Raw genomic sequence first — 27,827 nt, forward strand, 5'->3', positions numbered from 1 at the left:
TACTACATGAAATTCACATCTACACTAAAACATTGTTTTACTATAAGATTTTAGCCTATTTTGCAAAAGCCATTCAAAGCAAACAAGTACATGCAGCAAAACACGGCTGTATGCAAAAGTTAGAACACCACTACATGTTTTGCTGATGTGAAAATAAGTGAATATATCCTCTACAGGGAACTTAAATATGGCATTTCCTTCATGTCAGTGCATGATGTCTATTTATTTGTTGAGTAAAGATATAAAAAAAAAAAATAAGCATATAATAAAATGTGCCATAACTTTTTGCACAGGCAGCATTTTATGCTTTATTTTCCCCCCCCAATATGTTAAATACAGCAATTTATAATAGTAATTGTGCATTAAAATGTGCAGAAGTGTGTTCCCTGCGTACAACATTAGAGATTTACCACTATTTTACCTTCATCAGTGTAACATGTAAACCTCAGAAGACACATGTAAGTTCACTGTTTTGAGTAGTAATTATAATTATAATGGCTATATTCATGTTGTAGCCATCATGACCCCTGGTTCCCATCACCACCACTGTTAAGAGTCAGTATGTTTATCTGCAAAGAAACATCTGCAAAGAAACATTTGACATCAAACCACTCTGAATGGCTTCACAACCACTGAATTATGTTGAATTTGAAAAATGAGATTCCCCTTTTACAGACTTTCTCTCTTCAGTCAGCCAGCATTTAAGTTACTAGAGAATAACTGGTTTGCTTTATGCTTTACCGGCGCTCAAACTACTGTAAGCGTTCACTGGATTATTTTAATCAGAACATTAGATTTGATAATACAGCATCAGCCATATCATATAACTGTAGCCAGCACACACGTGCAGGAAGGTAAATGAAAAGGAGATTCCTAGAATGTGACCTTAGTGTTTCAAGCCTTGCAGTATGTCAGATGAGAGAACGTGCATCTGAACAACATATTTAATAACTTTAAACGGACATAAATTCAGACAGTGCAGTGACAGACAGACAAAAACACCCCCCAAAAATCTGCAGATTAAGTGACATAAAATACAGACCGTTCTGAGTGAAGCGACCACTTGTGTGGTAGCGCCCTCTAGTGTTCCAGAAAATGGCTGATCACGCTTTGATGTAGTGCTTGATATCATGGAACAGGTCACAAAAGAACCACAGCAGTAAGCCAGATGAGCAATAAAGGGTAAAGGCTGTGGTTTGGCTGTTGTCACAAGAACGACTGTAGCGTAGTTATGGAGATGACAACAGGCTGGTGGTTGACTAAACATGATGATAGCTGTAGACTGTCGGTCCTCCTCTCAAAGCAACTGGACAGAATGTATGATGGTGACCTGCACGAATAGGCTTGGCTGCAACATAAACACACAGATTATTTGGGTATATTTGTGAGGCAGGTTTGAAAGGGTCATCATTGACTCTACCTGTAATCATAACCACAGGCAGATACAATAGAGGTTTACATTCATGTACAGACTTTACTTACATTAGAATTGTACTGTGCACACATATGGCCCTCACAAGTAAAGAACGGCAGGTACAAACCAACTAAAGTGTTGAGCGGGTTACTTTAAACACATTGGTACAGCTCACTGATTAGCTGTGGAAAAAAAAAAAATGTAATCTGTAACCTAATCCAGCCCATATCATGAATAGTATAACAGTATTTTGCTCTCTTTTCTACTGTACACATAAAAGCATCTAATGTAGTATATAATAGAGTCTGATGTAATGTGTAAGAGTCTGATGTAGTATGTAAACACTGTTAAAAGTTTCAAAACTCCCCAGTCCATATATGGAAACTAATCTGCAAAAATAACTGTTCTGAATTTAGGATTAAAACTTCTTTATATATCTCTGCCTATTCAACCTATAGTAGTTGAGCTCTGCACATTTGCAATGAGTTTGAGGCACAGTACAAGGCAGACAATCAAAACAAAGATTATTTACATATATTACACTTAAAGGCACAGTAACAAAAACAACCTGTTTAATTCTTACAGATAAAGAGAGGTTGGAAAACGGTCATGTATTGTCCATGTATGGTCATGTAATGTTTTTGGCCTCAAGGACCTAAAATACAAGAGAAATGTAGGATATGGGCCCTTTAAGTTAATGTAACTGGATTACTGTCTGTTTAATTAGTTCATCTTGCTTGCAAAAGTTCACAAAAATCAAATAGGTGAAGTAAATGTGACATTTTTCACTTAAAAAAAAACAAAAAAAAACAAAAAACACGTTGTGTGCAAGAGATATTTTAAATGTAATTTTGCTAGTAATCACTATTTTGTAATGTATCTGTAATGTTTTTTTCCTGTAACTGTAATGAAATGCTTTGACCCTTTTTGTAACTTAATTACATAACGCTTTTACATGTATTCTCTGCTAACTCAGTATTTGCACATTATACACTCAAAATGTGTGTGTTTACGTGCGTCTAAACTCACCGATGAGAGCAGAGTGTCCACGTCGTGCCATGTTCTTTGCTCGGACTGCGTCTTTAATGCGGTCCACCTCCTGCTGGTAGAGTTTGCGGTCTCGTGCAGCGCTCTCTTTGGCCTGTCTGAGGGCCGCCTCCAGAGCCTTTACCCTCTCTGCAGTCGCACGCAGACGCTTCTCCAGCTTCGGTAGCTCACAGCGCAGATCTGCATTATCCCGAGCCAGCTGGTGGTGTGACAGCAGTGAGCGGTGAACTTTGAGTCTGGATGTGTGCATCTGCCTTATTAGTGACTCAAAAATGTGTGCGATTACCTGTTTATGGACTTTGGTGAGCTGTTCTAGATTATTTTCCAGGAAGCAGATCTTCTGTTTCTGTAGAAAACTGCTCCCACCTTCGTCGCAGTCCAGCTCAGTGCTCTGTTAATCATACAGTCATCATTGTAAATGCTCTGTCAACATGCTGATTAAGTTCTACTGCAGAGTATCAGTGCGAGAACCATACCACTAGCTGGAATGACAAAAAGGAGTTTATTAATATTAATTCTCCTAAGACAGGGGTCAGCAACGGAAATGTTAAGAGGAGCCATTTTGTCCTTTCAACAAAAATCAACACACCTTGATGAGCCACAACATTTTATGTCCTGTGAATATGACTGTAAATATGTCTCAGTATGTGCTGATGTACTAATACAGGCTAAAAATATAATATAAACGAAAACGCAGACTTACTTTGCTCTGTTTTAAGCTTTACATCAGCTATAGCCACTTTTCTCACATCTCCGGCAGGAAACTGTTCCGCAAAAGTTAAATAATTTATTGTAAAATGTCTCTTAACGTTTGATTTTTTTAAGAGGCTGAAGTCGCTTCTCATTCGCCAGCTTCTTGTCCTAATTTTCCCCATTCTACCTTAAATGTTGCCCGAGTTGCCAGAATGTAACTGCTGCACGATTTAAGGTGAAACGGGAAAATTCAAACACGAAGCTGGCGAATGAGAAGCTGACTTCAGCTTCGTGACTTTCTAGTGTTTGACAGTTTCTCACTGCAGATTAAACGTATCAGGAAACCAGCTGGAAAGATTGTAAATGCAAGCAAGTCCATATGTCTCCAACTTATCGATCTTCATCTTAAATCTTTCTCTTTACCTTTTTGTTAGCTACTAGCTAGTCAAGACTGTTGTCTGTGTTGCAGTCTGCACAGCAACTTTAAGGGTTAATGGGTGAATTAGCAGATATAGGCTACATTAACTCCAGCGTTTAAGACAGCGTATTGTTTAAACTGTGTTGAATGATCAGCAGAGCTTTATTTTGCTGCAAAGGAGGATTATTTTATTTATACCTACAAATCTAATTCTGATGTGGAGCCGCAACAGAGCAGTAAAGGAGCAGCATGTGGCTCTGTAGCCGTGTGTTGCCGACCCCATCTTAGGACCAGCCTTAAAAGAGTACATATTTTACATTTTATTGCTTAAGTTTCTTTGGAAGCCCACCTAGAATTTGTAATGATTTCCCTGCTCCTACACACCTGATCCAATTCATCAGTTTATTAATAAGCCCTATCTGAATTGAAGGAGGTGTTATAGTGAACACTAAAGTCTATGGAAAATCTGTGGAATATAAGAAAGAAGCAGTTAATTTTGGATTGAAATTTTCAGGGACATCAGAAGAATTAAATTTCGACTACTCCTTTTGGATTTGTGGATTTTTGGAAGGCTTCAACTTCATTTGCATCCCAACAGCCAGAAACAGAACAACATTTAACCACATTCCCCATTCCAATAACTCTGCTACAGATCGTCTGCAGGAACAACACTCCACATAACTTCAATGTGGATGGCTGGGTAAACTGCTGTAGGATGAATTGGCGGTCATATATAAACGTGTTGAATTGAAAATGAGCTACTTTTGCAGCTTCGTTTTTATATATGACCTGCATAAACTGAGGCGTAGTACATTTCCCCATGGTTCTGTGGTCTTAAAGGGGAATTTCACCAAATTTTCCACATTGTAAATCTGAACAATAAAAATGCATAATTAAATCATTAAGATGTTAATAAAGTAATTGAGAGGGGTTTAAAACGCATCACTCTAGAAAAGCTTACTGAGTCGGCACTGCTCACAGTGGCGGTGACAGGAACTAGATGTCCCTAAAGCTACATCACAAAGTTATCGTTAACCGTGTCATGCAATATGCTTTTTGATGCCAGACATTATTTTATAATATTTTTGGCCCATTTTATTTTAAACATGCTCAGTGTGGAGAAGTACACGCAATTTACCATTTTACCATCATTAACATAAACTTACCGTTATTAACATAAAACTCAGAAGATGTGTAGGTTCACTGGTTGTTTTAAAATGTGTATTTATGTTGTACATATCACCACTCTGAATTAACCTGGATTTGTCTCAACGATTGTAAAATGTAGAAATTTTGAAAAGGGGGCCATTCTCAATAAGGCTCACATGCACAACCACCTGGGCGTGTCATATAGAAAGAAGACACTCCTAAGGGTAAATGTTATGTGTTACCTTTTTCACGCGTGTCAACAGATCCTGCACAAACAGCTTTCGCAAATTATGTAAGGTCTGCAGCTCTCGGGCCTGAAACACAAAACACATCCAGGAATTTAGAATGTGGTTCTTTGCAAATCATATGGCAAGTTATGTGAACCAGTTAGCGCTACTGAAGCTCTCACTAGAGTCATTATAAGCAACATCATCATGCATGAAATATTTCAATCCAAGTGTAGCTTAGCTCAGGAGCAACTCATCCACTCACCACTGTCTCCTCAAGACCCCTCAGCTCTTGACTGGCCAGCTCCCTCTTTTCATTAAGTAAGCTGTACAGACAGACAGTGTTACACTGTATTATACAGGACTGTTTCAACGAATATCAAATCCTAAATGCCTGTACAGAACAGTCAGGTAAGAAGGTTGAGGAGCCAATGAGCTAGTTTAGGGTGACAAGCTCAAATCTTCACGTTCTACACTCATCTCTTAAACTTCTTTAGGTTTGGTTTACAACCACTTTAAAGTCTACCTGAAAAACTGTTTTTTTTCCCCTAGTTAGTTCATGTCTAGTCATATCAAGCACAATTCACCATAAACACTAACATCAGACATTTGAACATCAAAAAAAAGCTCAATTCCTGGTTTCCTGCAATCTTCCTTTGTTTGAAGTGTAGTGACTTCTGACCTCAATATTATTAATAATAAAGTAATAAGTAACTAAAATATGGAATAGCTTTTCCCATTTGGCAAAAAATTGTTCTTTAAAATCCTATAAAAGATGCTTAAAAGATCATTTAATATCTGTACTGTAGTTGTTCTTCTGTTGTTTTATTTGCTTCATTTATTGTGATGTTTATTTTTACTACTGCTCAGGAGTTAATATGGTTGTATAAATCAATTATTTCATAACCATATGTATTTATATTTCATATATGTTGCATTTTTCATTATATTGTGTAATTTTATAGTTATTTAGGTGGAGGCTTTATATAAGCCTATTAGGTTTTTGTCTCTCCCTGCGCTGTATGTTTTCTTAGTATATTTGTGTATATTTTAAATTAATAAAACTAAATATAAATATAAAACTAAAAAATAAATTAAACTACATATACAGCACTTAATAAACAGTATTTTTGCCAGTCTTCACTCTACGTGCAATTTACCATTAAATATAACCACCAAAATACTTCAAATATTGTATTATTTTTGCATTAATGTGTGACTTAATTTAACATCTCAGACTTGAAATATTTTTCATGAGTCATCCATTATAGGTTGTGAAAATGTACATTTTAGTGTCCCACAGCATTCACTGAACACTGTTACCTGAACATATTAACCCCCATGAAATTTATGGAATATTACACTCACATAACAGGAATTAGTATCAGTTTTTATCAAGTTTTCAGTGATTGAGATCATGATTGAATGTTCAGCCATAGAAAGTAATTTGTTCACTAAAAAAATTTATTTTAAGTAAAATCAGTAGAATGTCCTTTATCTCTTCATCCTATTAGCACTGATGCTAATTAACCACATTTTGCACAATTGCCAATGCTGAAAACTCAACACTGCTACTTATTTAAACCATCATCATTAAAGAAACCTTGTAAAAAAAAAAAATAAAATGCCGTGGGTTTTGCATTTTTTTAAAGGTTAAGTATGTTTTCTCAGATTCAATGTTGAGAAAGGCTAAAAAATAAAGCTTAATTTTTAAGAGCTCCAGTGGCTAAATGGCACCCAGTCATGGAATCACTCTGGTGCAGCAGAGATAGATGCCACACTTCTAGCTTGTGTGCATGAGATGAGGAGAGTGCATCAATAAACAGTGGGTCTCTGTGTGTAACAGAGTGCAAACTGCCTACACTAATCTCTGCAGTTTATGATCTTTCTCCTGCTCCTGTATCTTCAGAGCCTCATAATCAGAGCGCAGTTTTCTCTGCTCCAACAGCAAATTCTCATTATACCTGAAAAAGACAGAGTGAGAGAGGCAGAGATAGAACTGTTTGGCTAGTTAATTGCTTGACTGATTCAATGGCTGTGTTTTCAGCAGAAACACATGATCTCTTACTCCTGCACTTCATCCAGCATCCTCTGTTTGCTGCACAGTTCATCTTGCAGGTGAGCCAGCTGCTTCTGAGGGGTCTCTATGTGGCCCTCAATCAGGACACTCTGCACACGCAAACACAAACACATTCTACTTTACTGGCCACAGAGATCTTTTGATCTTTACTTTAGGTATTCGGTCACTACATGCATAGATGCAGACGCAGACACAAACACAAACACGGACAGTACCTTGTTTTCCTGTGTGTGGTTCATTTTTAGCTGCTCTTTCTTCTTCTCAACTTCACACAAGTCCTGATTGCTTTCTTCATAGAGAAAACAAACGAACAAACAAACAAACAAACAAAAAAAAAAAATCTATTTCACTCCCCTTTCCTCATATACAATGTAACTACCATACATATATACACACACATACATATACACACATATATATATATATACACACATATATATATATATATATATATATATATATATATATATATATATATATATATATATATATACATACATATATACACATTATATATATATATACATACATATATATATATATATATATATATATATATATATATACATACACACACACACACACACACATACATATGGTTGCCATCTTTAACCCTTGTGTGGTGTTCAGGCCTGTGGGACCCATTTCCAATGTTTACCAGAAGAAAAATATATAAAAATAACACATTTTCAGTGCCTTCACCCTGTTCACCCCCTACACATTTATATTACACATGTGGTGTTGGCCTGCTGTTAGTGTGTGTGTCTGTGTGTGTACGTGTTTGTATATATATATATATATATATATATATATATATATATATATATATGTTTGTGTATATATATATATATATATATATATATATATATATATATATATATATATATATGTATGTGTGTGTGTGTGTGTGTGTGTGTGTGTGTGTGTGTGTGTGTGTGTGGGTTGACAACATGGACAGGCAGCTGACTGACTACAGCTGCTAAAGGAGAACCCTACGCTGGCCACTTGTGATATTTTAAACATCTGGTATTTTTACATAAATTGTTATGGCTGTATGATTTAAAATAAACCAATAATGCAGCGGGACCACCAGACCACTGAGTAACAAACACATCAACACCACACAAGGGTTAAAGGAATGTTGGAATGATTATGTATGTAATGCATGCAAGACGGACCAAGAATTCTGCAGGACCAGAAACGTCCTGTGAAGTCGAGTGGATGCAAACTCCTCAAACAAGAATAGTAGCACCCACAGCTGGCTACAGAAAGTGTTTGCAAGCTGTGATATCTGCTAATTTCAGACTTAGTAGGGTGTCCAAATGTTCGCATATGCCACAATTACTATTTTATTTTTTAATATTTACATATAACAAATATAAATAAATCGAGCATTAACATTTGCATGTGTTTATTATTGTTTTTTTAAATTAAATAGTTTGCTGCAGGTGTTTACTTTTCACTTTAAAAATCAACAAAATAAGCAATTTGGCCAGGGGTGCCCATCCCAAACTTCTTTATACAACTGCATATAAAAATACAAACTATCCATCCAGGTAAATTACCGAGTGTGTGCACATTGGCTAGCTCCTCTGTTCGCCTGTGCTGGCTGAGCTCCAGCTGTCTCCTCCTCTCCTCAGCATTCTGCATGTAGTCCGTCAGAGACTTGATCTTCACCTGATGCTGTCACCATGGTAACAGAGAGCAGAGACCACTTTAATAGCAGAGTGTTTTCTCTATTAAAGAAGCACTCAACACAATTTCCAGCACTTCTGACTAATAATGACAAAATCAATACAACACCCTCCGTCACTGTCACTGCTTCAGTGCTATGAGCACTGAAGTTAAATGCATGAACACTCGTGGTGAGAGACGTCAGCAAAGAAGAAGGAGAAGAAGGAGAGCAGACTGTAATATTGTAACTAGACACCAGAAGTTTCTGGTTAAGTGATAATTTAATACAAAAAGGTAATAATTATTTCCCTGCCTCAATTTTTGATTGGCAGTTTTTGAACACAAGCCATTCGGGGCTAGCTATAGAAATTCTACACTTTTTGGTACCCGTTTAAATTACATGCTGTATTCAAGTTAACATTTGCAATCTTTTGTAACTTATTTGACCCATAAAACAGGCTTAAAAATTCATTTTTGAAAGCAGTCATTCAAAGCATAAGAATTCATGATAAAAAAAAAAAAGATTACATTTAAGGTTGATGTACAAAAAGAGTGCATCATGTACTACAGATATATGGACGCAGTGAGATATATTATATATATATATATATATATATATATATATATCTCTCACTGCGTCCATATATCTGTATCACACACATACATACATATACATACATACATACACATATACATACACACATATATATATATATATATATATACACATACATATATACATATATATACATACATATATATATATATACATACATATATACATACATATATATACATACATATATACATACATACATATATATATATACATACATATATACATACATACATACATACACATATATATATATATATATATATATATATATATATATCTCCTGTTTAAAAAAGTAAATTATTGGTATCTTAACCTAAAAAGGTGAGTAAATTTGCTGATAAAAAAAAAAAACTCCTCAGAAACAATAAGTTAGAAGAACATAAGACACATTTCGGTTCTTTTAACTTACTATTAGAAGTTCAACTCAAAATTACATTGTGGCATGTTGACTTTTACTGTTTTATATTTTCCTACAAAATTCTGGAAGCCTATAAAGATGTTGAGTGCTTGCATAATATTAGAATCTTTTTGTATTGGATTTATATTATATGCGTTTTAGCTTTGCAGGGAAAAAACAAACTTCAGAGTTTCTGGAAGTCTCTTCTTTCGGTGAAGTACCAAGATTTAAAGCAGAGTCAATTAGCAAAAAATAAATACATAAATAAATAAACAAAATAAAAGGATCTAAGGAATCTAATGATCATAACTGTACAATATCAATGCATGTTACCTGGGAGATGAGTAACTGACAGGAGGCCAGTTCTCTCTCATTGGCCAGTATCTTGAGAGAGGCGTGGTCATGGGCAGTCTCCAGCTGCTTGGTGCGGTTTATGAGGCTTTTTAGTTCTGACTTCAGTTTCGTGAGGAAGAGCCGAGCCACTGTAAACTCCTCCTCTAGAGAAGAGCTGCCATCGCACAACTACACACGTGCACACGCACACACAGATATGAGGAGGAGGGCTATGTGATAGCATAACTGAATTACACCGTATGTCCCTCATCTAAACTCCAATCAAAACAGCCTTTAAGCACAAGCTGCCTTTTTCAGTGTCTTGGAAAAAAACAGAAATCATACTTAACAAAAAATTTACACAGAAGCCTCAACAACTAATTTTTTTTTTCTTTCAGTATATAGTCTGTCCACTCTTTGCCTTTGTTGCAGCTTCCATTCTTTTCAGGAGACTCACTTTCAGTCTTTAAGAGAAATCTGCAGGGCTATTTTTTCCACACCTCCAAAGTTCAGTCTTAGAAGCTGATTGCATTTTCTGCCTCAGATGTTGAGGTCTGGACTCTGGGGTGGTCAGTCCATTGTTCTGAGAACACCAGCAGCTTCACTGTTTGACCTGCAAACATCCTTCTTTTTGTCCATTTCCTTTTTTTTGGTAAGGACTTCTTGTCAGCTACACACTCTTCCAGTCCCACAGCGCTGAGTCGTCTTCTTACAGTGGAAGGATGGACAGAAACACCCGTGGATGTTTTCAGATCTGAAGCAGCTTGATTTTCTCCTCTCTCTCAAAGATGAAAGATTTAAGTGCTGTTTATCTGATGGGGGCAGTTTTGGTGGTCTACCAGGTGGTTGTTAAGAGTCCAAACTCCAATTTTTTAAACTTTTTTTTTTCCACTTATTTCCCTTTGACCCTCTTGTTCCTTATGCAACTTAGGATTATCTTATACCTAATATCCTCAGAAATATCTCTTGACAAATGAATAACTTGTACTTAATGGCTGTTTTGAGAGGAATTTAAACAAATGAAGGGTGGTCTCTGATTTTTGCTCAATACAGTATGTACCGTTTTGATATCCTTGGTACCCATGATGGCTCCCATATCGCTGAGGTCTCTCAGCAGCAGACCGAGAATCTCTACTGCTCTCCTCCTCTGGACAGCACAGACCTCCAGCTGTTCTGCCAAGTCCCTTTGAGCGGCCTCTAGAAGCTCCTAACACACACACACACACACACACACACACACACACACACACACACACACACACGCAAAAATGCTCCCCACTGTTGGCCGCATGGTGAAACTGCAATTGCATATTTCCAGGGAAGATGTTAAAAAGCATCTTACCAGTGGTGTAAATAGGATCTTAGGGACCCCAGTGCAAAAAAGAAAAGGGGCACCCCCTCATGGAAATTAGCTAAAACTGATAAACGTCTTAACCAAGTTGGTGCTGTAAAGGCACATTAACTAATCTTAGCCATCCAGGAGACTGTCCTGCTATCACTGCCGGTAGTTATGCCTCTGATAGTCAGAAGCCAGATTTCTGCCGGTTGTCCGAGAGTCTGGTATGTACCACCCACTCTGAACGGAAAAGGCCATCTGACTGACATGCAAAATAACCTATCGAAGACTTTTGTGTGACATGCAGGGGCAGGGAACTTTCAAAACGGGGCAACAGCGGAGAAAAAAAACCAAAAAAAAAAAAACACCTCCGGTAAACAAAAATGGTATGCATGCAAACATGCAATGATATTTTGCTTACTTGCTTCTACGTGATTAAAGAAAAAAATGTTGAGTAAACTGTTGAGAGATAAGATGTCATGAACTTGGCATGCAGTTATATTGCAATAATACATCTTGCTTCAAAACACTCAAAACTGGTGCAGACACATGGACTTAGAATACACGGTCAATCAGTTAGTTGGTATATTTCTGTAAGTTAAGTAAGCAAAAAAAAAAAGGATGATTAAAGCTTTAAGAACTGTTTAAGGTTTGAATGGTTTAGTGAAAAATAAATAAAAAAAAATGAATAAAACCCTCTCTGCCCCAGAGTAATCGACAAGCCAAGACGTGTTTGCTGCCTTACATTTTACACTGGTGCTACAAGCTAGTGTGCTTAAAATAACTGAAGCTTATATCCACCAATTTATAGTTCCTAAATCATCAAAACCTTTCTTAAACTAGGCCTTTCACAATCATGACATTTTAGCTGACAATTAACTGCCTTAGACATAACTGTGATTGTGAACTTCATTGTCTTTTTCTTACATGCTTGCTAGCTGTCGATACGTAGTAGCTTTCAACTGATGACACTTCAAACTCAAATAAACAAATATTACTCACTGCTGCCCTCTAAAGGTGTTACAGCACCAGTCAGAAGTCATAACTTGTTTTTGTAATAACTATGATCTCAAATGGCACCCAATTCAGTTGTAATGTAAACATACGATTGTGAAAGCTAACAACTGTGGAAAATAACTGCAATCAGCTTAAACTGTGATCAGCTCAAATAACTCTGATCAGACAATTATGTAATAACAATTATGGCAGGCCAAAGAAAATCATTTCAAGTTGTTAAGTAATCTCGAATTAAGTTGCTTGCATGTGGTTTATGATGAACTATTGATATCTATAAAAATAGACAAACTTACATTGCATAGCTAAAAACAGAAGTAGCAGCTCTCTTAGAGCTCAGATTTTAGCCATCCTTTTATCTATTGTTTACAGATAACAGTACATCATACATACTGTTTTGGCTGATTGACTACATTTAGGGCGAGACGAAAACTGTAAATTAGCCTTTTCTGAGTTACTGCTTTAAGTACTGAGTGTGTAAGTTTGGGGGTTTTGACAAGTGTGTTCATCTGGTGTGTCTGTGGCTCTGTGTGTGTGTGTTTGTGTGTGTGTGTGTGTGTGTGTGTGTGTGGATACACTCACGTTCTTCAGCGTGAGCTGCTGGGTGAGCGTGTGGTTGGCGAGTGTGCAGGCGGATGCCTCCTGGCACTTCTGGTCGTGGTTGAGTGCGAGCTCCTCCAGCGCAGACAGCACCTCCCTAACCTCCCCCCTCAGCTCCTCATTATCCATCTGCAGACAGCACAGCTCCTCCTGCAAACGCACACTGTCCCGCTGCGATGACGCTAACAACTACACACACACACACACACACACACACACTTTATTAGTCAGTGTTTAGCTCACATATAAAAAGTACCAGTCCAACACTGGGACACACCTACTAACAGAAGACTTTTTCCTTTTTTTCCCAACTCTTTCCCTCTATTTTAGAATAATGATAAAGCCAAACTCACATATGGACATAAGAAACAACACATTTGGAATTCTGCAGCAACCAAAAAGTGTTGAGCGATCTTCTATTTAAGATTAAAACACTTAAGACACTTTGTTTTGAGGCAGATTTGCACACACTCTCTGCATTCTCTCAAGCACGTTCATGAGGAGCCATCAGGGATGCTTCTCCAGCAGACCTGAAGATTCCACATATACGGAGCCCTTAATAAACTACTTAGAGGCAGCATTTAAAAACTATTTTTCAAATTAAAAAACGTTGTTTTAGAAATACCTTCATACATAAACATCTATTTATATGTATCACAGAAACAAATTTCAGCCATTTACAGTCAAGCTTTTAAAGCAAAGTGTCAAAATTTTTGACAAACTTGTAACTACATACTTTTATGTATACACTTTTGTATATGCTATACACTGACCTGCTTAGAGCCTTGGTTTATAGTACATCTTTGTATTGTGTATTTGTTGGAATACTGAAAGTCAGTGTGGACATGAAGAGTCTCCTTCCAACATGCTGTAACACCCATTTGTAAAAACTTTGGAAATAGTTTTTTTTTTTTAAAAGAAAAGCAGCTGATGTTTAATGATATGTATATATTTCCCTAATAAAGTTGATATTAAATCTTATGCATGAATCCCACTGCTGACAACATATATCACGAAAAAGTAACATTTTTGAAAATGATCTAATGCCTTTTGCAACAAAACCCTTCATATTCCCTCACCTCTTCCTGCACCTCCATTTGCTGCTTGAGTTTCTCAGCCAGCTGAGTCTGCATGTTAATCTCATCATCCTACACAGAGAAGAATGAGTGACTTAACTGGGGGAGAAAAAAAAAAATCAAAATCGCTGCAATACTGTAGAACAAGCATCATACACCACCATACATATTCCAAATTTAACCCCCTGCAGACAGGGGGTCAACTGTAATGGACATGGGGCTAGATGTACGAGCCATTAAATAACTGAACATACAGTTAACTCATACAGTTTGTTGTTTGAATAATACAAACTTTCAGAACTAAATACATAAATGTTTTAAAATAAATATGACGAGTGATCAGCATAGCTGTACACATTTCTACAGTATGTTTCTGATAAAAAAAAAAAGAAAAGAAAAAAAGAACTAATGAAATTATATGGGGGATATGGACTTCTGTTATTGCGTACTTTGGCAGGCTTAGTTGTAACACTCTTAAAACTACCTCCACTGTGTGGAGGCTGTACATTAGCCTGGCTAGCTCTCACTGAGAGTTGTTTACATGCGTTAAAGAGTGCAATATTAGATGTGAAATGTGTGACACATGCACACGCACGCACATGCACAATAACAGAAAAACACTTATGATGAAACGCACTTCTGTGGTCTTTACAGTGAAACTGAAATTTTGTGCATGACCTTCTAGCCAAACCTCTGTTACAGCATCTAATCATGCTAATATGAAACTGACAACAAAAATATGCACGCTGAAGAAGAGAGAGTCCAACCTCACCTAAAGAGACTCAACTTTCATTTAACTCTACATTTTATTCTTTTAAAATTCACTCTCAAAGCAGTTGTTTTGTTTCGACTGGCTAGTTTCTATGTTTTCAAACAGCATCAATTGTTCAGAATTTTAATAAAGCATAAGTGACTATGTATTGTTCAAAGGCGGTGACACTGAAATGATGTTTACTGTGCCTAGCTTTCTTTCTAAATAAAGTACTAATAGGGCTGTCGGGTTTTCATTTGGAACAGATCTGAATGTATTTTAGAGAGTAACACAGAAGTAAAGTAATGAGTAATGAGATTACTTTTCTATTAAATTATCTATATTATAGTTTGAAAAAAGTAATTAGTAATTAGTAATTTGTAATGGATTACTTTTTTTTTGAGTAACCACTCCAACACGGGTGCACATGTATACACATGCACACACCTTGTCATCCAGTTGTTTGTACAGGTTTCTGAGGTTCTCCTCATGCTGATCCTTCTCCACAGCAGTAACTGTGGTGATGGAGGGTAGAGTGCTGCTGATGACTGGTGTACTGTCACCCATCTCCTTCTGATCTTCACCACTCAACTGTTCCTGCACAGGTACACAAACACCTGGCACGCACACACACACACACACACACACACACACACGATAAGCTTCTAACCAAACAATTCTCTTTGTCTTTCATAAAAGCCAACAAAACAGAAATCAAAACCTTTTTTCCCTCCTTAAACGTGACGTGAAGCAGGATATTTGGCCGGTGATTTTTCCCTAATCGGGATTTTAATGGATTGTGAAGAGTGTGTGTTCTGAGAGAACATCGAGCCAGAAGCTAGTCCTTAGTCAATCATGGAGGACTACTCCCCACCTACTAGGGGTTGCTAATGAATCCACTAGCCAGCAATGTGGGCAACAGTCTAGTCAACTAGGCAACTAGTGGATGACAGTACCTGAAATACAGCGACGGTAAAAACCGCAGTGAACACGCAGCAGAGAGAACAGAAATAACTTTTCTGATAAACAAAAAGGCAAAAATACTTAATTAATATAGAAATACTAGACAAAATTAAATCAATTCAACTGTAAGCTGTGTAAAACTGCACTGAAATACAAGCTCGTAGGCCAAACTGGGTAGGTGTCCAGAACCGCCATTTCTAATCGGAAAGGACCATTTGATTGATGTGCAAACTGACTCATCACAAAATGTTAAGCAGATATATCCATAACAAAGAACACAGCAATCAATTTAAATTTAAATGGAAAAGCAATTTAAATGGAAAAGCATGAATATATCTAACTATAGATACAGAAAGGCTTAATTATTGCTATTTGCTTGCTATTTGTCGTGCTAAACAATCGTTCCAGACTGACAGCCAGTGAATGGAAGAGCGAGCAGCCAAAGCCATTTTAAATTCTCTAAGAGAGGTTATTTCTAAATATGTATGTTTGTGTGTGTATATATATAGAATTTAATATGGTAAAAATGACTAGTTAACTGCTTTTTTGTATAACTAGTTGACTAAGAACAATTAACAGTTGTCCAACCTGTACCTTCTTCATCACCTCCAGCACCTGCATTGGAGGAAAGGGATAAAATCCTGGTAGTACAGGACGCGCAGGAAGAGAAGTATGAAATATTTTGTACCAGGCCATATTTATTTGTGTCTGTACGTGCGGCTGGGTATGGAGGTGATGACTGGTGTTTTGGTTAATGACTGGTTAGAGTGGTGGGCTGAAACATCGTATTATTGGTTAATCATTTTTTTTCCCGCCATCTACTGGCAGTGATGTAATCAAGAGGCGTTTAGAGGCGGGCCATAAGATTATAGAGAAACAACAATATTATATTTTGAATAATTTTACACAATGAATTGTGCTTAAAGGGGAAATCCACTGATTAAAATGTTTGCAAAATTTAATCATTCAAATGTAAACAAAGTCATTCAGAGAGGTTTGATGCGAAACGCTCTGTTCTAGAGAAACTTACCGAGTCAGAATTGTTCACAATAGTGGTGATAGGAACCAGACGTCTGAAAAGGGTTTAATGCCTCTAAAAGCTACATTACTACAAAACATTGTATGAAATGGTTATGACTATTCTACCTGATGCATGAGACACTATTTTATGATAGTTTTAAGAAGACTTTGGTCCAAAGATAGTGGGTGGAGAGGGACATGCAGGGTGTTATAAGGCATAAAAGTTATGAATTAATGCATTTTTTCACATTTACCACCATTTTTACAATATTAACACTACATATAAAAACTCAGAAGACACGTGTAAATTCACTGGTCATTCTGGACAGTAAATAAAGTAAATAATGTAGTAAACCATGCTTGCTTTGCAGACATCGTGACTCCTGGTTGCCATAATCACTGTAAAGAAATCAGAGTTGGTTTCTCTGCAATGAACCATTTTACATCAAACCACTTTGAATGACTTTGTTAAAATCTCACTGACTGAATTATGCAGACATTTTGATAATTTGGTGGAATTGCCCTTTTGTATGACTAAGGACATAAAAGAAAGTATAAAATGTTGATTTTGATTTCAGGTTAATTTCACTCCCTCTATCATGTAACCTCTCTTGCTCTCGCACCGTTCCTCCACTGGTTGAGCTCTGTCTGCAGTTTCTCTATGACGCCTTTCAGACTCTCTCTTTTCTGTTTCTCCTTCTCATATTTCTTCTTCCACTCCTCTGCCGTCAGCTCCACATTCACACACACTGTGTTCTTGATGCTCTTAGCTCTGCAGGAGAAACACACATTACCTTTACGAACAACGGATCAAATTCATCACACCTGACAAGTTTATCAGAACCGCAGGTTTATTTTCGACAGTACTCTCTGTAAGTGTGTGTGTGTCTGAGACCTCTGTCCGAACAGCAGTGTGGATTTGGTCTCGGCCTCGTTAAAGACAGATGGAGAGCAGCAGATGATGATTGTGGTCCTGCAGTTTCCACCCAGAGAATCCTGCAGAATCCGAGTCATCTTACTGTCACGATACGGCACGTGAGTCTTCTATAAAACACACACACACACACACACACACACACACACACACACACACACACACACACACACACCATTTATTTCCTGATAGTTGGAACAATTAGTGTCACTTTTAATATCATCAAAAAATATGTATCCAATGATTTTAACATTTTACATACTGTGCTGCACTTAGTCCAGTAATAAGGGCCAATTTTGCTCTCTTTGTAACTAACATGCAGTTTGCAAGCGCGTTTTAAGTACCGATGATATCAATGATAAGCTCAAAAAAAGCAAACTATGACATAATTTATCCCAGTAATGATAAATATATTGCCCAGCTCTACCTTATGATTAAGGAATACCGATATGGGAATTGTGGGCAGACAGAGAGCGAGAGAGAGCGAGAGAGAATGAGAGAGAGAACGAGAGAGAGAGAGAGAGAGAGCGCGCAAGAGAGAAAGAGAAAGCCTTGTCATCTCAAGGCTTGACTACTGCAACGCGCTCTTGGCTGGTCTTTCTATGCGGCCATCAAGCCTCTGCAACTCATCCAGAATGCAGCAGCACGGCTCGTCTTCAGTCTTCCTAAGTCCAGCCACGTCACCCCACTGCTGCGCTCCCTTCACTGGCTTCCTATAGCTGCACGCATCAGATTTAAAACCCTGATGCCTACAGAGCCAAAAATGGACTAGCCCCTCCATACCTAATGGCAATGGTCAAAACTCGATCTGTACCTCGATCCCTTCAAGCCTCAAGCACAGCTCGGCTTGACCCGCCATCCTTCAAGACGCGTGGAACACAAGCCTCTTTTCTCTGTCCTGTCCAGGTGGTGGAACGAATTCCCACTGGCTGTCTGAACAGCAGAGTCTCTCACGGTCTTCAAACGCAGACTGAAGACACATCTCTGTTTACAGCACTTTAGTGAGCACTAAGTATTTATTGTACTGCAAATTTATTGTACTGAAATGTATTGCACTGCGCTGTGTTTAACTCTGTTCCTTTATCTCTGGGTATCAATGTGGGCTTTTGTTTCTAGCAGTATCTGAGCTCAGGACTGGCTTGCAGAGATAGCAAATATACTTTCACTGAGTGGACTGCAAAGCCCTTTTGTAAGTCGTTCTGGATAAGAGCATCTGCTAAATGCTGTAAATGTAAAGTAAATGAAGTCTCTTACAGTGCCCTCTGCCAGTGCAGAGATGACGTTGCCAAGGGCAGACAGAGACTTGTTGATGTTTTTAGCCTCGTCCAGCACCGCCCCGGCTGCTCCTGTTTTACTGACCTGCAGGGGGGGGTTGGGGGAACAACAACAACAACAACAACAACAAAAAAATTGAATTTACATGCAAGTCAAAAGCTCTAGTGTTCTTGTTTTTTCAGCAGTGCCTTTCAAATATTTTGAGTACATTTTGTCCATTTTGCCCCCCCCCCCCATATTTTAGTGGATATTCCATGATTGACAACATGTGGTTTGATGCTCTGTAGCAGCCATTTTGTAAAATGCATTTTTCATTAGAAATGTCTCTGGTGTTACCTTTCTTATGTGTAACACCAATGACGATCAGTAACACCAGTGACTCCTACATCTCTGTAGAATGACCCAGTTATCATTTACAGTGCACAGTCACTCGGTTCATTCACCGGATATGACATGCACCACTGCATTGTCACCGGCATAATATTTATGCGATTTTACTTACTTATTTTTGTACTACACATCATATTTTATAGTTATTTTAGTATATTTTATTACATATTCTATATAAACACAAACACACACACACACACACACACACACACCTTTTCACTGCCAGCCAGGTCGACCAGGTACAGTTTGCCTGTGAGTTTGTGCTCTGTGTCCAGATGCTCCTGTTTGATGTTGATGAGGAAGATGCTGTGGCTGCGGGAGCTGTGCTCATTCATATCTTACACATGGGTGCAAACAACAATACACAGTATAAACACACACATAATACAGAATCAGTACTATCTGAAAAAAGAGACAGCAGCAATCTAAACAAACTATAGTGAAGTAAAGCTTCACCCTCGGAAAGGTGCAGTGAAATAGTAAGGACATGATATAAAGACACAGGATATAAGGATTAAAGGTGCTCACTGGTTACGGCCACGTGACGGTTTGATTTTCCTTCATCAATCACATCCATCATCTCCTCTGGACTGGAGACGAAGCGCTCGGTACAACCCTAACACACAGACACACACACAAAACAGTCTCAGAGACAGTTGATTCAATTCCTTTATGGATAAATACATAAACAAAACACATAAACAAACACATAAATAAATATATAAATAAACAAATGGTCAGGGAGATAATCCTCTGTAATACCTTCACATATGGAACACGATTTTTATCCTCATGCACCGCCAGGTTGGTCTTTGACACTACAAACACACAAACAATTAATTACATATACATATACAATATATTACAATTACATATACAAGCCATATTACCAAGAGAACAGCCATTATCAACTTGTATCAGTCTGGCATCCCAGTCAGAGCAAACTAAGATACTGCCAGACTGAAACCAACAGGATAACATTGTAAAACTCAAAGTTGGGAGTTTGAGGATTGACATAACAAAAATCTTAGGAAAAAAAACGGTTCTATATAGCCCCTGTACTATTGTATTGATTTGTAACTACAGTGGAACCCTTTTTGGTGCTAAACAGAACCATTTCAAAAGGTTATGTAAGAGCCTATATCATAGAAAACTAAAATTTCCATTATAAAATGAGTTTGATGTAATACGTAAACATTGCTACACTTCCCAGTCTATTCCATCCATATAGATAAACTTTATGTAGAAATCCCAGTCCATACTATCCACTTATAGAAACTGTTTTGAATTCACCGTTTTGTGATGTCACAGAAACCAACACATTTCCATATCTCCACCTATTCGGCCTACAGCTGTTTATTCCTGTCCATTAATGCTGACGTTATAAGGATAGTTTCAGCCTGGATTACTTTTTGAATGAGACAATATAGGACAGCTATTTAGATAGGAGAGCTCAATTAGATATGCGTCAGTCTTAAAGACAGATTAACAAAAACAGCCGGTTTAATTTTAAGGGATAAGGAGAAGTCAGACAATTTTCAGGTTAAAATGAAATATGGTACATAAAAATCAAATGAAAAGGAAATTAAATACACAAAAAAATGAAATAAAAAAACAAAAGAAAGCACACAAAAAGTAGGATATGGGCCCTTTAAAGAGCCAAATAACAGATCTTCCATTTTCATTATAGAAAAGAACATTTTGATCATGCAAGAAACTTTTCGAGTATTCAATAAGATCATTGAGAGGTCTTGGCTGCACATAGAACTGTTACCTTCACTAAAGAACCCCTTTTTAATGGTGAATAAACTCTTACCGTCCAGCAAATCCCTGATTTTTTCCAGATAAATTTCAAAGTAGGAAACCTGTAAAAGATAAGAATCTTACTCTTCTGTGCACAAACACTAAAAAAGCTGGACATCATATAAACCGTCAAGGAGACTCACCTTAATATGGAACTCCAGGTTCTCCTCGATGGAGTAAATATGATCGAAAATGTCATGAGCGATACGAGGAATTATCCCCATAAGCTGAGGATCGTGAAGTTTTCCCTAGAAGACAGAAAGTGTGGGTGACGATCGACCCACATGAACACAAGTGCACAACTGGTTACACCACTCACCTCCATGGTGTGCGTTTTCCCTGATGAAGTTTGGCCGTAGGTGAATATGGTGCCATTGTAGCCACTCAGAACATCTAAACATTACATCAAATCAATTAGCTTCGTGACTTTATGGATGGAGAGATGTGTGTGGCGGTGACATTACCTCTCACGATGTCTTTCGCACACGATTCATACACCTGCTCCTGTGTCGAGTTGGGTGGAATAACTCGGTCAAACACATACGGCTTCCCCTGCATAGAACACACAGCAGATTTATCATTTGATTAGTAAAATCACTGCAAAATATCTGCATAAATAAATGTGAAAGATTTTAAAAAAGCCTCATTCTGAGTGGTTTGGTGTGAAAGAGAAACTTACTGAGTCAGATGGTGGTGGTGATGGGAACCATTAAACAAGTATTTAATACTTTCAACTCGCCTTCATAGGAAATTATTACAGAAAATGGTTATGAATATGCTTCTTAAATTCTGGGACATTGTTTTTATGATTGTTTGGAGAAGACTCATACATACATACATACATACATACATACATACATACATACTCTAAACCGCTTATCCTTCTGGGTCGCGGTGGGGTGCTGGAGCCTATCCCGGCTGTCAATGGGCAGAAGGCAGGATACACCCTGGACAGGTTGCCAGTCCATCGCAGGGCAGACAGACAGACATACACTATCACACACACATTTACACCTAGGGGAAATTTAGCGTGTCCAATCAGCTTGACTGCATGTTTTTGGACTGTGGGAGGAAACCGGAGTACCCGGAGGAAACCCATACAGACATGGGGAGAACATGCAAACTCCACACAGAAATGACCCTGGTCATTCGGCCGGGAATCGAACCCAGGCCATTCTCGCTGTGAGGCAACAGCGCTACCCACTGCGCCTGGACTAAAACATTTTTTCTTTTATCTTCTTATAGTACATGAGGTTTGTGAGGGAAGATATTACACCAAGAAAACTAATTTCTGAGATTTATCACAATTTTACCATCAACATTCGATCTAAAAACGATGCATTCTCACTGCTCATTTTAGACAGTAAATAAAAACATTTGTGTCGTGCGCATAACTAAATGGTCAGAGTGGTTTGGTGTAAAATGGGCTGTTCAAGAGAAACTCACAGGGTCAGAATCCTTCACGAAGGTGGTGATGGGAACCAGACATCTGAAGTGTTTAATACCTCTAAAAGCTCCCTCACAGAAAGTTATTGCATGAGTTGCTTATGAATGCTCAGCCTGATGTCTGAGACACTGTTTACAGTAGTTTTGTGAAAAGGTTTTGTCCTAAAACGTATTTCAAATCAGTTTATTTCCATCTATTCATGGTGGAGGGATACATGAAGGGTGTTCTAAGGCAAAATACAGTCCACAAAGATTCACCACTTTTTTTTTCCTTTCAGATTTACCTCTATTTTACCATCATCAGCATTACATATAAAACCTCTGAAGACATGTAGGTTTTCTGGTGGTTTTGGATAGTAAATAAAATGGCTACGTCTGTGTTGTAGACATGGTTCCTATCAGCACCACTGTAAAGAGATCTGAGCCAGTACGTTTCTCTACAATGAACCATTCTGCATCAAACCACTCTGAATGACTGTTTACATTTATAAATCATGCAGAATCAGCTTTAACGGTACATGTGACAATACTGCTAATAAAGTACTCCTATTTAAAAGTTCTCCATTTTACGTTTTAATGAACAGACCCACTAATATGAGGGCATTTTGAGGATTTTAACAGTTTTATACTCGTATTCTGAGTTCACAGGGACATCTAAGCATGCACAAACCAATTCGGCACGTTTAATACAGCAACGCACAGAAACATGGTAAAATGGTAAAAATGAACAGAACTCAACCTTTAGCATGTGGATAAAACGCAAAACACCCAATATAAAGAGACTTGATGGAAAAAAAGAGCTGCTTAAAAGGGAATTACATTGATTATTAAAAATGTCTGTATTCAACTGTTAAGATGTAAGCAAACTGTAAACAGAGTGGCTTGATGTGTAATAGAGAAACTGACTGACTCAGATTTCTTTACAGTGGTGCTGATAGGAACCAGTGGTTACAATGTCTACAACGCAAATACAGCCATTTCATTTACTACCCAAAACCAATCTTTTTACGTTAATAAAAAAGGTACAACATTAGTAAATCAGAAAAAAAAATTTTTGGGGACTATTTTGCATCACAACATCCTGAATGTCCACAATGAATGTGAAAAAACAATACAAATAAAAAAAAACATCATTTCATAATTCTGTAAAACAATATCTTAAGCATCAGGCAGTGTATTAATAACCACTTCACGTAATACGTTTTTCTTTCTTAATTCTGAATCTGCATTATTGAATTACTATTGAATTATGCAGAAATTGAAATTTTGAAAAAATGGTGTAATTTCGCTTTATACTGTACGTTATTGTCTTTTCTCATTAGCACTTTAACGTTAATTTTTGTAACTATCCCTACAAATGCCTTTCTGAGGTGCTAGATCTCATGACATCATAAGCTTTATTATTTAATGCTTTTCATTTTTTAAGTTGTGTATGAAAAGTGCTATACAAATAAACTGGCTGGCACACACACACACACACACACACACACACACAGACACAGACACACACACACAGACACACACACACACACACAGACACACACAGACACACACAGACACACACAGACACACACACACACACACATAGCTGCTGTTGGAACAAAATCTTGTATCTCCAAAACAGTAACTTTACAGGAGAAGGAAAAAACATACTTTACTTTTAATGTAAGTCAGTGGAACCAGACTTTTTGTCCAAGTAATTTTGGGCCACTTTTTTGGTCCATTCATCATAACATTTACACACACTGTAAAGGGTAACAGGCATTTCCAAATTATATCAAAACTATATGTATAAATTTCAGTTTTCAGTATCGGTGAGGGAATTCTGATATCAGGTGCGCCCTAGTTTTTATGGTTTTACTTACAGTAGAGAAGCAAGAAAGAAAAAGGGACCAAGACAAACTAAAGCAAGATAAAGAGGAAGAAACAGACTGAACAGCACTGGAGCTGCTGAGTTAGTGATTTGTTTATTACTTCTCCTCTGGTTCTTAATGAGAGTGCACTGTTACAGCATACTGCAGCATCTGATCCTGACCCAACCTCCAGCCTCCTTCCATCTTACTGATGAGTGATGTTCAACACACTGTACACACACACACACACACACACACACACACACACACACACACACACACACACAATCACAGGAAATTGGACTGTAGCAAACGCATCACTCACACGGCCAACCAACCGAATAAATGACAGTCCTGTAAATCCAGAGGACCTGGAACTCAGATATCAGCTCCAGGATATAACCGGGCCTGGACAGCACGGTTTATGAGCTAAGATTTATTGCGGAGTGGCCAGGGATTTGGGGCAAGCAGTACAGCAAAACAATACAGACTAGAAGATCTGCAAATATATTACTAATTCACTCCAAAACCACAATAAAGGCGCAGACTGTTCCTTGTTTTGAAACCTATGGCAACAAAACAGAACTATACTGAAATGCTCAAAGTTCCAAAAAAAAAAAAATTTGGGCCTAAATATATTTTAATTTAAATAAATAAATAAATAAATAATAAAATTTAAAATAAATAAATACAAATTCTGTTTAAATTTCATGGTGAATAAACCAACAGAAACGGCCCAAAACGACTTGGAAAAACATCTGGCTCCAATGACTTACATTAAAAGTAAAATAGGTTTTTTACTGCTCCTGTAAAGTTACCATTTTGGAGATATGAGTTTTTTTTCCAACAGCACTGAAATATATATTAAATAATAAAAAAAAGAGGTATTTAAAATTGTGTGTGTGTATGCAGCAGTGATTTTACACACACACACACACACACACACACACACACACACACACACACACACACACACACACACTGTACACACGTTATAAAAAAAAAGAAGATGAAGGAAAAAAAAATTAGATGAATTGAATTATTCAGGCTTACTTCTAATCATTTATTCATTATTTGTGTATCCAAAAGAAGAAAACTAATTTTTAATTATTTAATTTTTCAGGTTGGATCCCAGTATTTTAAAAATAATGTCCTGGTTTGAGAAGCAGTGGCTGCAGCTGCTGTCTATTTTGACACAGACTTACTTTTCTCTGTTGCTAAGCCAATGATTTGCCTCCTCTTCAGACTGATAAACAAGACAGTGGTGAAGAGAAGGACAGAATGACGGCAGGTCTGATTAGCCAAATGTAAGTCCAGCTCTTGTAACCATATTGGGTTAAATGGCTCAGCAAAAATTTGGTCCAAATTCATTTTAAGGTAACTGCAGCCCAGAACAGCGTGCATTTATCAAAAGATGATGTTTAAGCATGAAAAGCTGAAATAATATCCTTATTGGCACAGACTAGTGAACCCCAGCTTAGTGAACTAGTGAAACTGCACAGGCAACGCAAAGTGACACCGTACAAGGCAGAGTGTGGGAGAATAACAGGGGCAGCAGAAAAACACATTTAGTCACTTTCCTCACCAAAGTGGGTTATAATGATATAAATGTTATTTTATCTGCACACACTTTTTTGACCATTATTTGGGTGCGTGGGCTGTTTAATACAAGGCTGGAGGAGTAGCAACGCCCCAACCTCCCAGAATTAAAGGGGACTTCCACCAATTTTTCAAAAAATTTCAGCATAATTCAGTGTTTGAGATGTAAACAAAGTCATTCTGAGCGGTTTGATGTGGGATGGTTCACTGTAGAGAAACATGCAGACTCTGATTTCTTTACCTTTACAATGGTGCTGATAGGAACCAGCGGTCGCCAAGTCTACAACACAAATATCCCCATTTTATTTACTATAGAAAACCAAGAGAACCTACATGTCTGAGATTTTACATGTAAATGTTGATTACAGTAAAATAGTGGTAAATCTGAAAAAAAAGTCTATGGGGACTATATTTTGCCTCAAAACACCCATCATGTATCCCTCCACCATGACTAGACTGAAATAAATTGATCTAAATACGTTTTGGGCCAAAACATTTATCACAAAACTACTGTAAACAGTGTCTCAGACATCAGGCTGAGCATTCATAAGCAACATATGTAATAACTTTCTGTGAGGGAGCTTTTAGAGGTATTAAACACTTCAGACGTCTGGTTCCCATCACCACCACTTTGAACAATTCTGACTCGGTAATTTTCTCTAGAACGGAGCGTTTCACACCAAACCACTCGGACTGTTTACATCTTAACCATTTAATTATGCAGGAATTTTGAGAAATAGGTGGAGTTCTCCTTTAAGCACATGAGTCAGCAGTGAGAGTCAAGCATCTAAAATGAATACTGTCTTTGCAGGTAGGTCAGTCTTTGAGCCGGGGTACCTGCCCGTGGGGCAGCCATGTAAGCTGCCCTTATTTTATCTGCAGGTTAGACCGAGAACATCTTCAGCAGAAGCTCCTCAGAGGGGCCTCTTGTGTTTCAGGTAAAACCTCTGACACGGTCTAACAGCGGCCACCTTTCTCACTCCGTATGTCTTATTAGCCTTGTTTGAGCCTCAGAGAAACAGAAAGGAGACTCACAGCGATCACCACGGTGTCTTCACCTCTGAATTTGGGCACGTACTTGTCTCCTCTGTTGATTTCGGATTCGTTCAGTGGCCTGAACCGACACACCACCCTCACTCCGCACTCGTCCGCCATCCCCGCCTCAAAGCAAGATGACTTTTCCTCAAATAATACAGTTTATAGTTCTTTTAAAATAATCACAGACGAGTCGGCGTCACAGGCGGTGCAGCGCGGACAGTCCTGACTGAACCCCCGGCTGCGAGTCACTCAGCCCGGTTTGTTTAAAACGTGCTACGCTGCTCAGGATTGGTCCGTTCAGCCCGTCAGTAAAACCCTGGCTGCGTCCGATTCCCCACGCTGTGTGCACTATTATAGTAGACTATACTAATGAACTAATAGCGGTCTATCCTGACACACTGTTAAAGGGGAATTCCACCAAATATTCAAAATTTCTGAACAATTTAGTCCTCCAGTCATTCAGAGTGGTTTGATGTGAGACGGTTCACTGTAGAGAATCTTTCAGACTCTGGTTTCTTAACAGGGGTCGTGATAGGAACCAGGGGTCTCCATGTCTACAACACACATATAACCATTATATTTACTATCCAAATCTACCAGTGAGCCTTCATGGGACTTTGTAATGTTGATGATGGTAAAATAGTCATAAATCTGAAATGCAATGCCCTGCATGTACCT

General features: G+C 37.8%; 1 protein-coding gene across 1 annotated transcript; it reads right to left on the bottom strand.

Annotated features, from left to right (window-relative positions):
- Positions 1–1,118: 1,118 nt before the first annotated feature.
- Positions 1,119–27,384, bottom strand: LOC118807491 (kinesin heavy chain-like). The gene is made up of 25 exons (XM_036569512.1): positions 27,147–27,384; positions 21,678–21,765; positions 21,533–21,606; positions 21,357–21,461; positions 21,227–21,275; positions 20,173–20,228; positions 19,939–20,026; positions 19,623–19,747; positions 19,000–19,104; positions 17,707–17,855; positions 17,435–17,583; positions 15,276–15,445; positions 14,081–14,149; positions 12,984–13,190; positions 11,112–11,258; positions 10,052–10,240; positions 8,594–8,711; positions 7,244–7,317; positions 7,017–7,117; positions 6,811–6,912; positions 5,214–5,274; positions 4,964–5,035; positions 2,748–2,852; positions 2,444–2,660; positions 1,119–1,348 (listed from the first exon to the last, which is right to left on the bottom strand). Exons 1-25 carry the CDS (start codon positions 27,264–27,266, stop codon positions 1,260–1,262), a joined length of 2,829 nt encoding a protein of 942 aa, XP_036425405.1. The 5' UTR covers positions 27,267–27,384; the 3' UTR covers positions 1,119–1,259.
- Positions 27,385–27,827: the final 443 nt, after the last annotated feature.

This window comes from Colossoma macropomum, unplaced genomic scaffold (assembly GCF_904425465.1).
Source record: "Colossoma macropomum unplaced genomic scaffold, Colossoma_macropomum, whole genome shotgun sequence".
Classification (NCBI taxonomy): Eukaryota; Metazoa; Chordata; class Actinopteri; order Characiformes; family Serrasalmidae; genus Colossoma; species Colossoma macropomum.

Excerpts from the sequence above, each read along its gene's own strand:
- LOC118807491 (XM_036569512.1), bottom strand. The coding sequence starts at position 27,266 with ATGGCGGACGAGTGCGGAGTGAGGGTGGTGTGTCGGTTCAGGCCACTG. Across the intron at positions 21,607-21,677 it reads TGCGAAAGACATCGTGAGAG|ATGTTCTGAGTGGCTACAAT; the intron begins GTAATGTCACCG and ends TGTAATGTTTAG. Across the intron at positions 20,229-21,226 it reads AATCAGGGATTTGCTGGACG|TGTCAAAGACCAACCTGGCG; the intron begins GTAAGAGTTTAT and ends GTGTGTTTGTAG.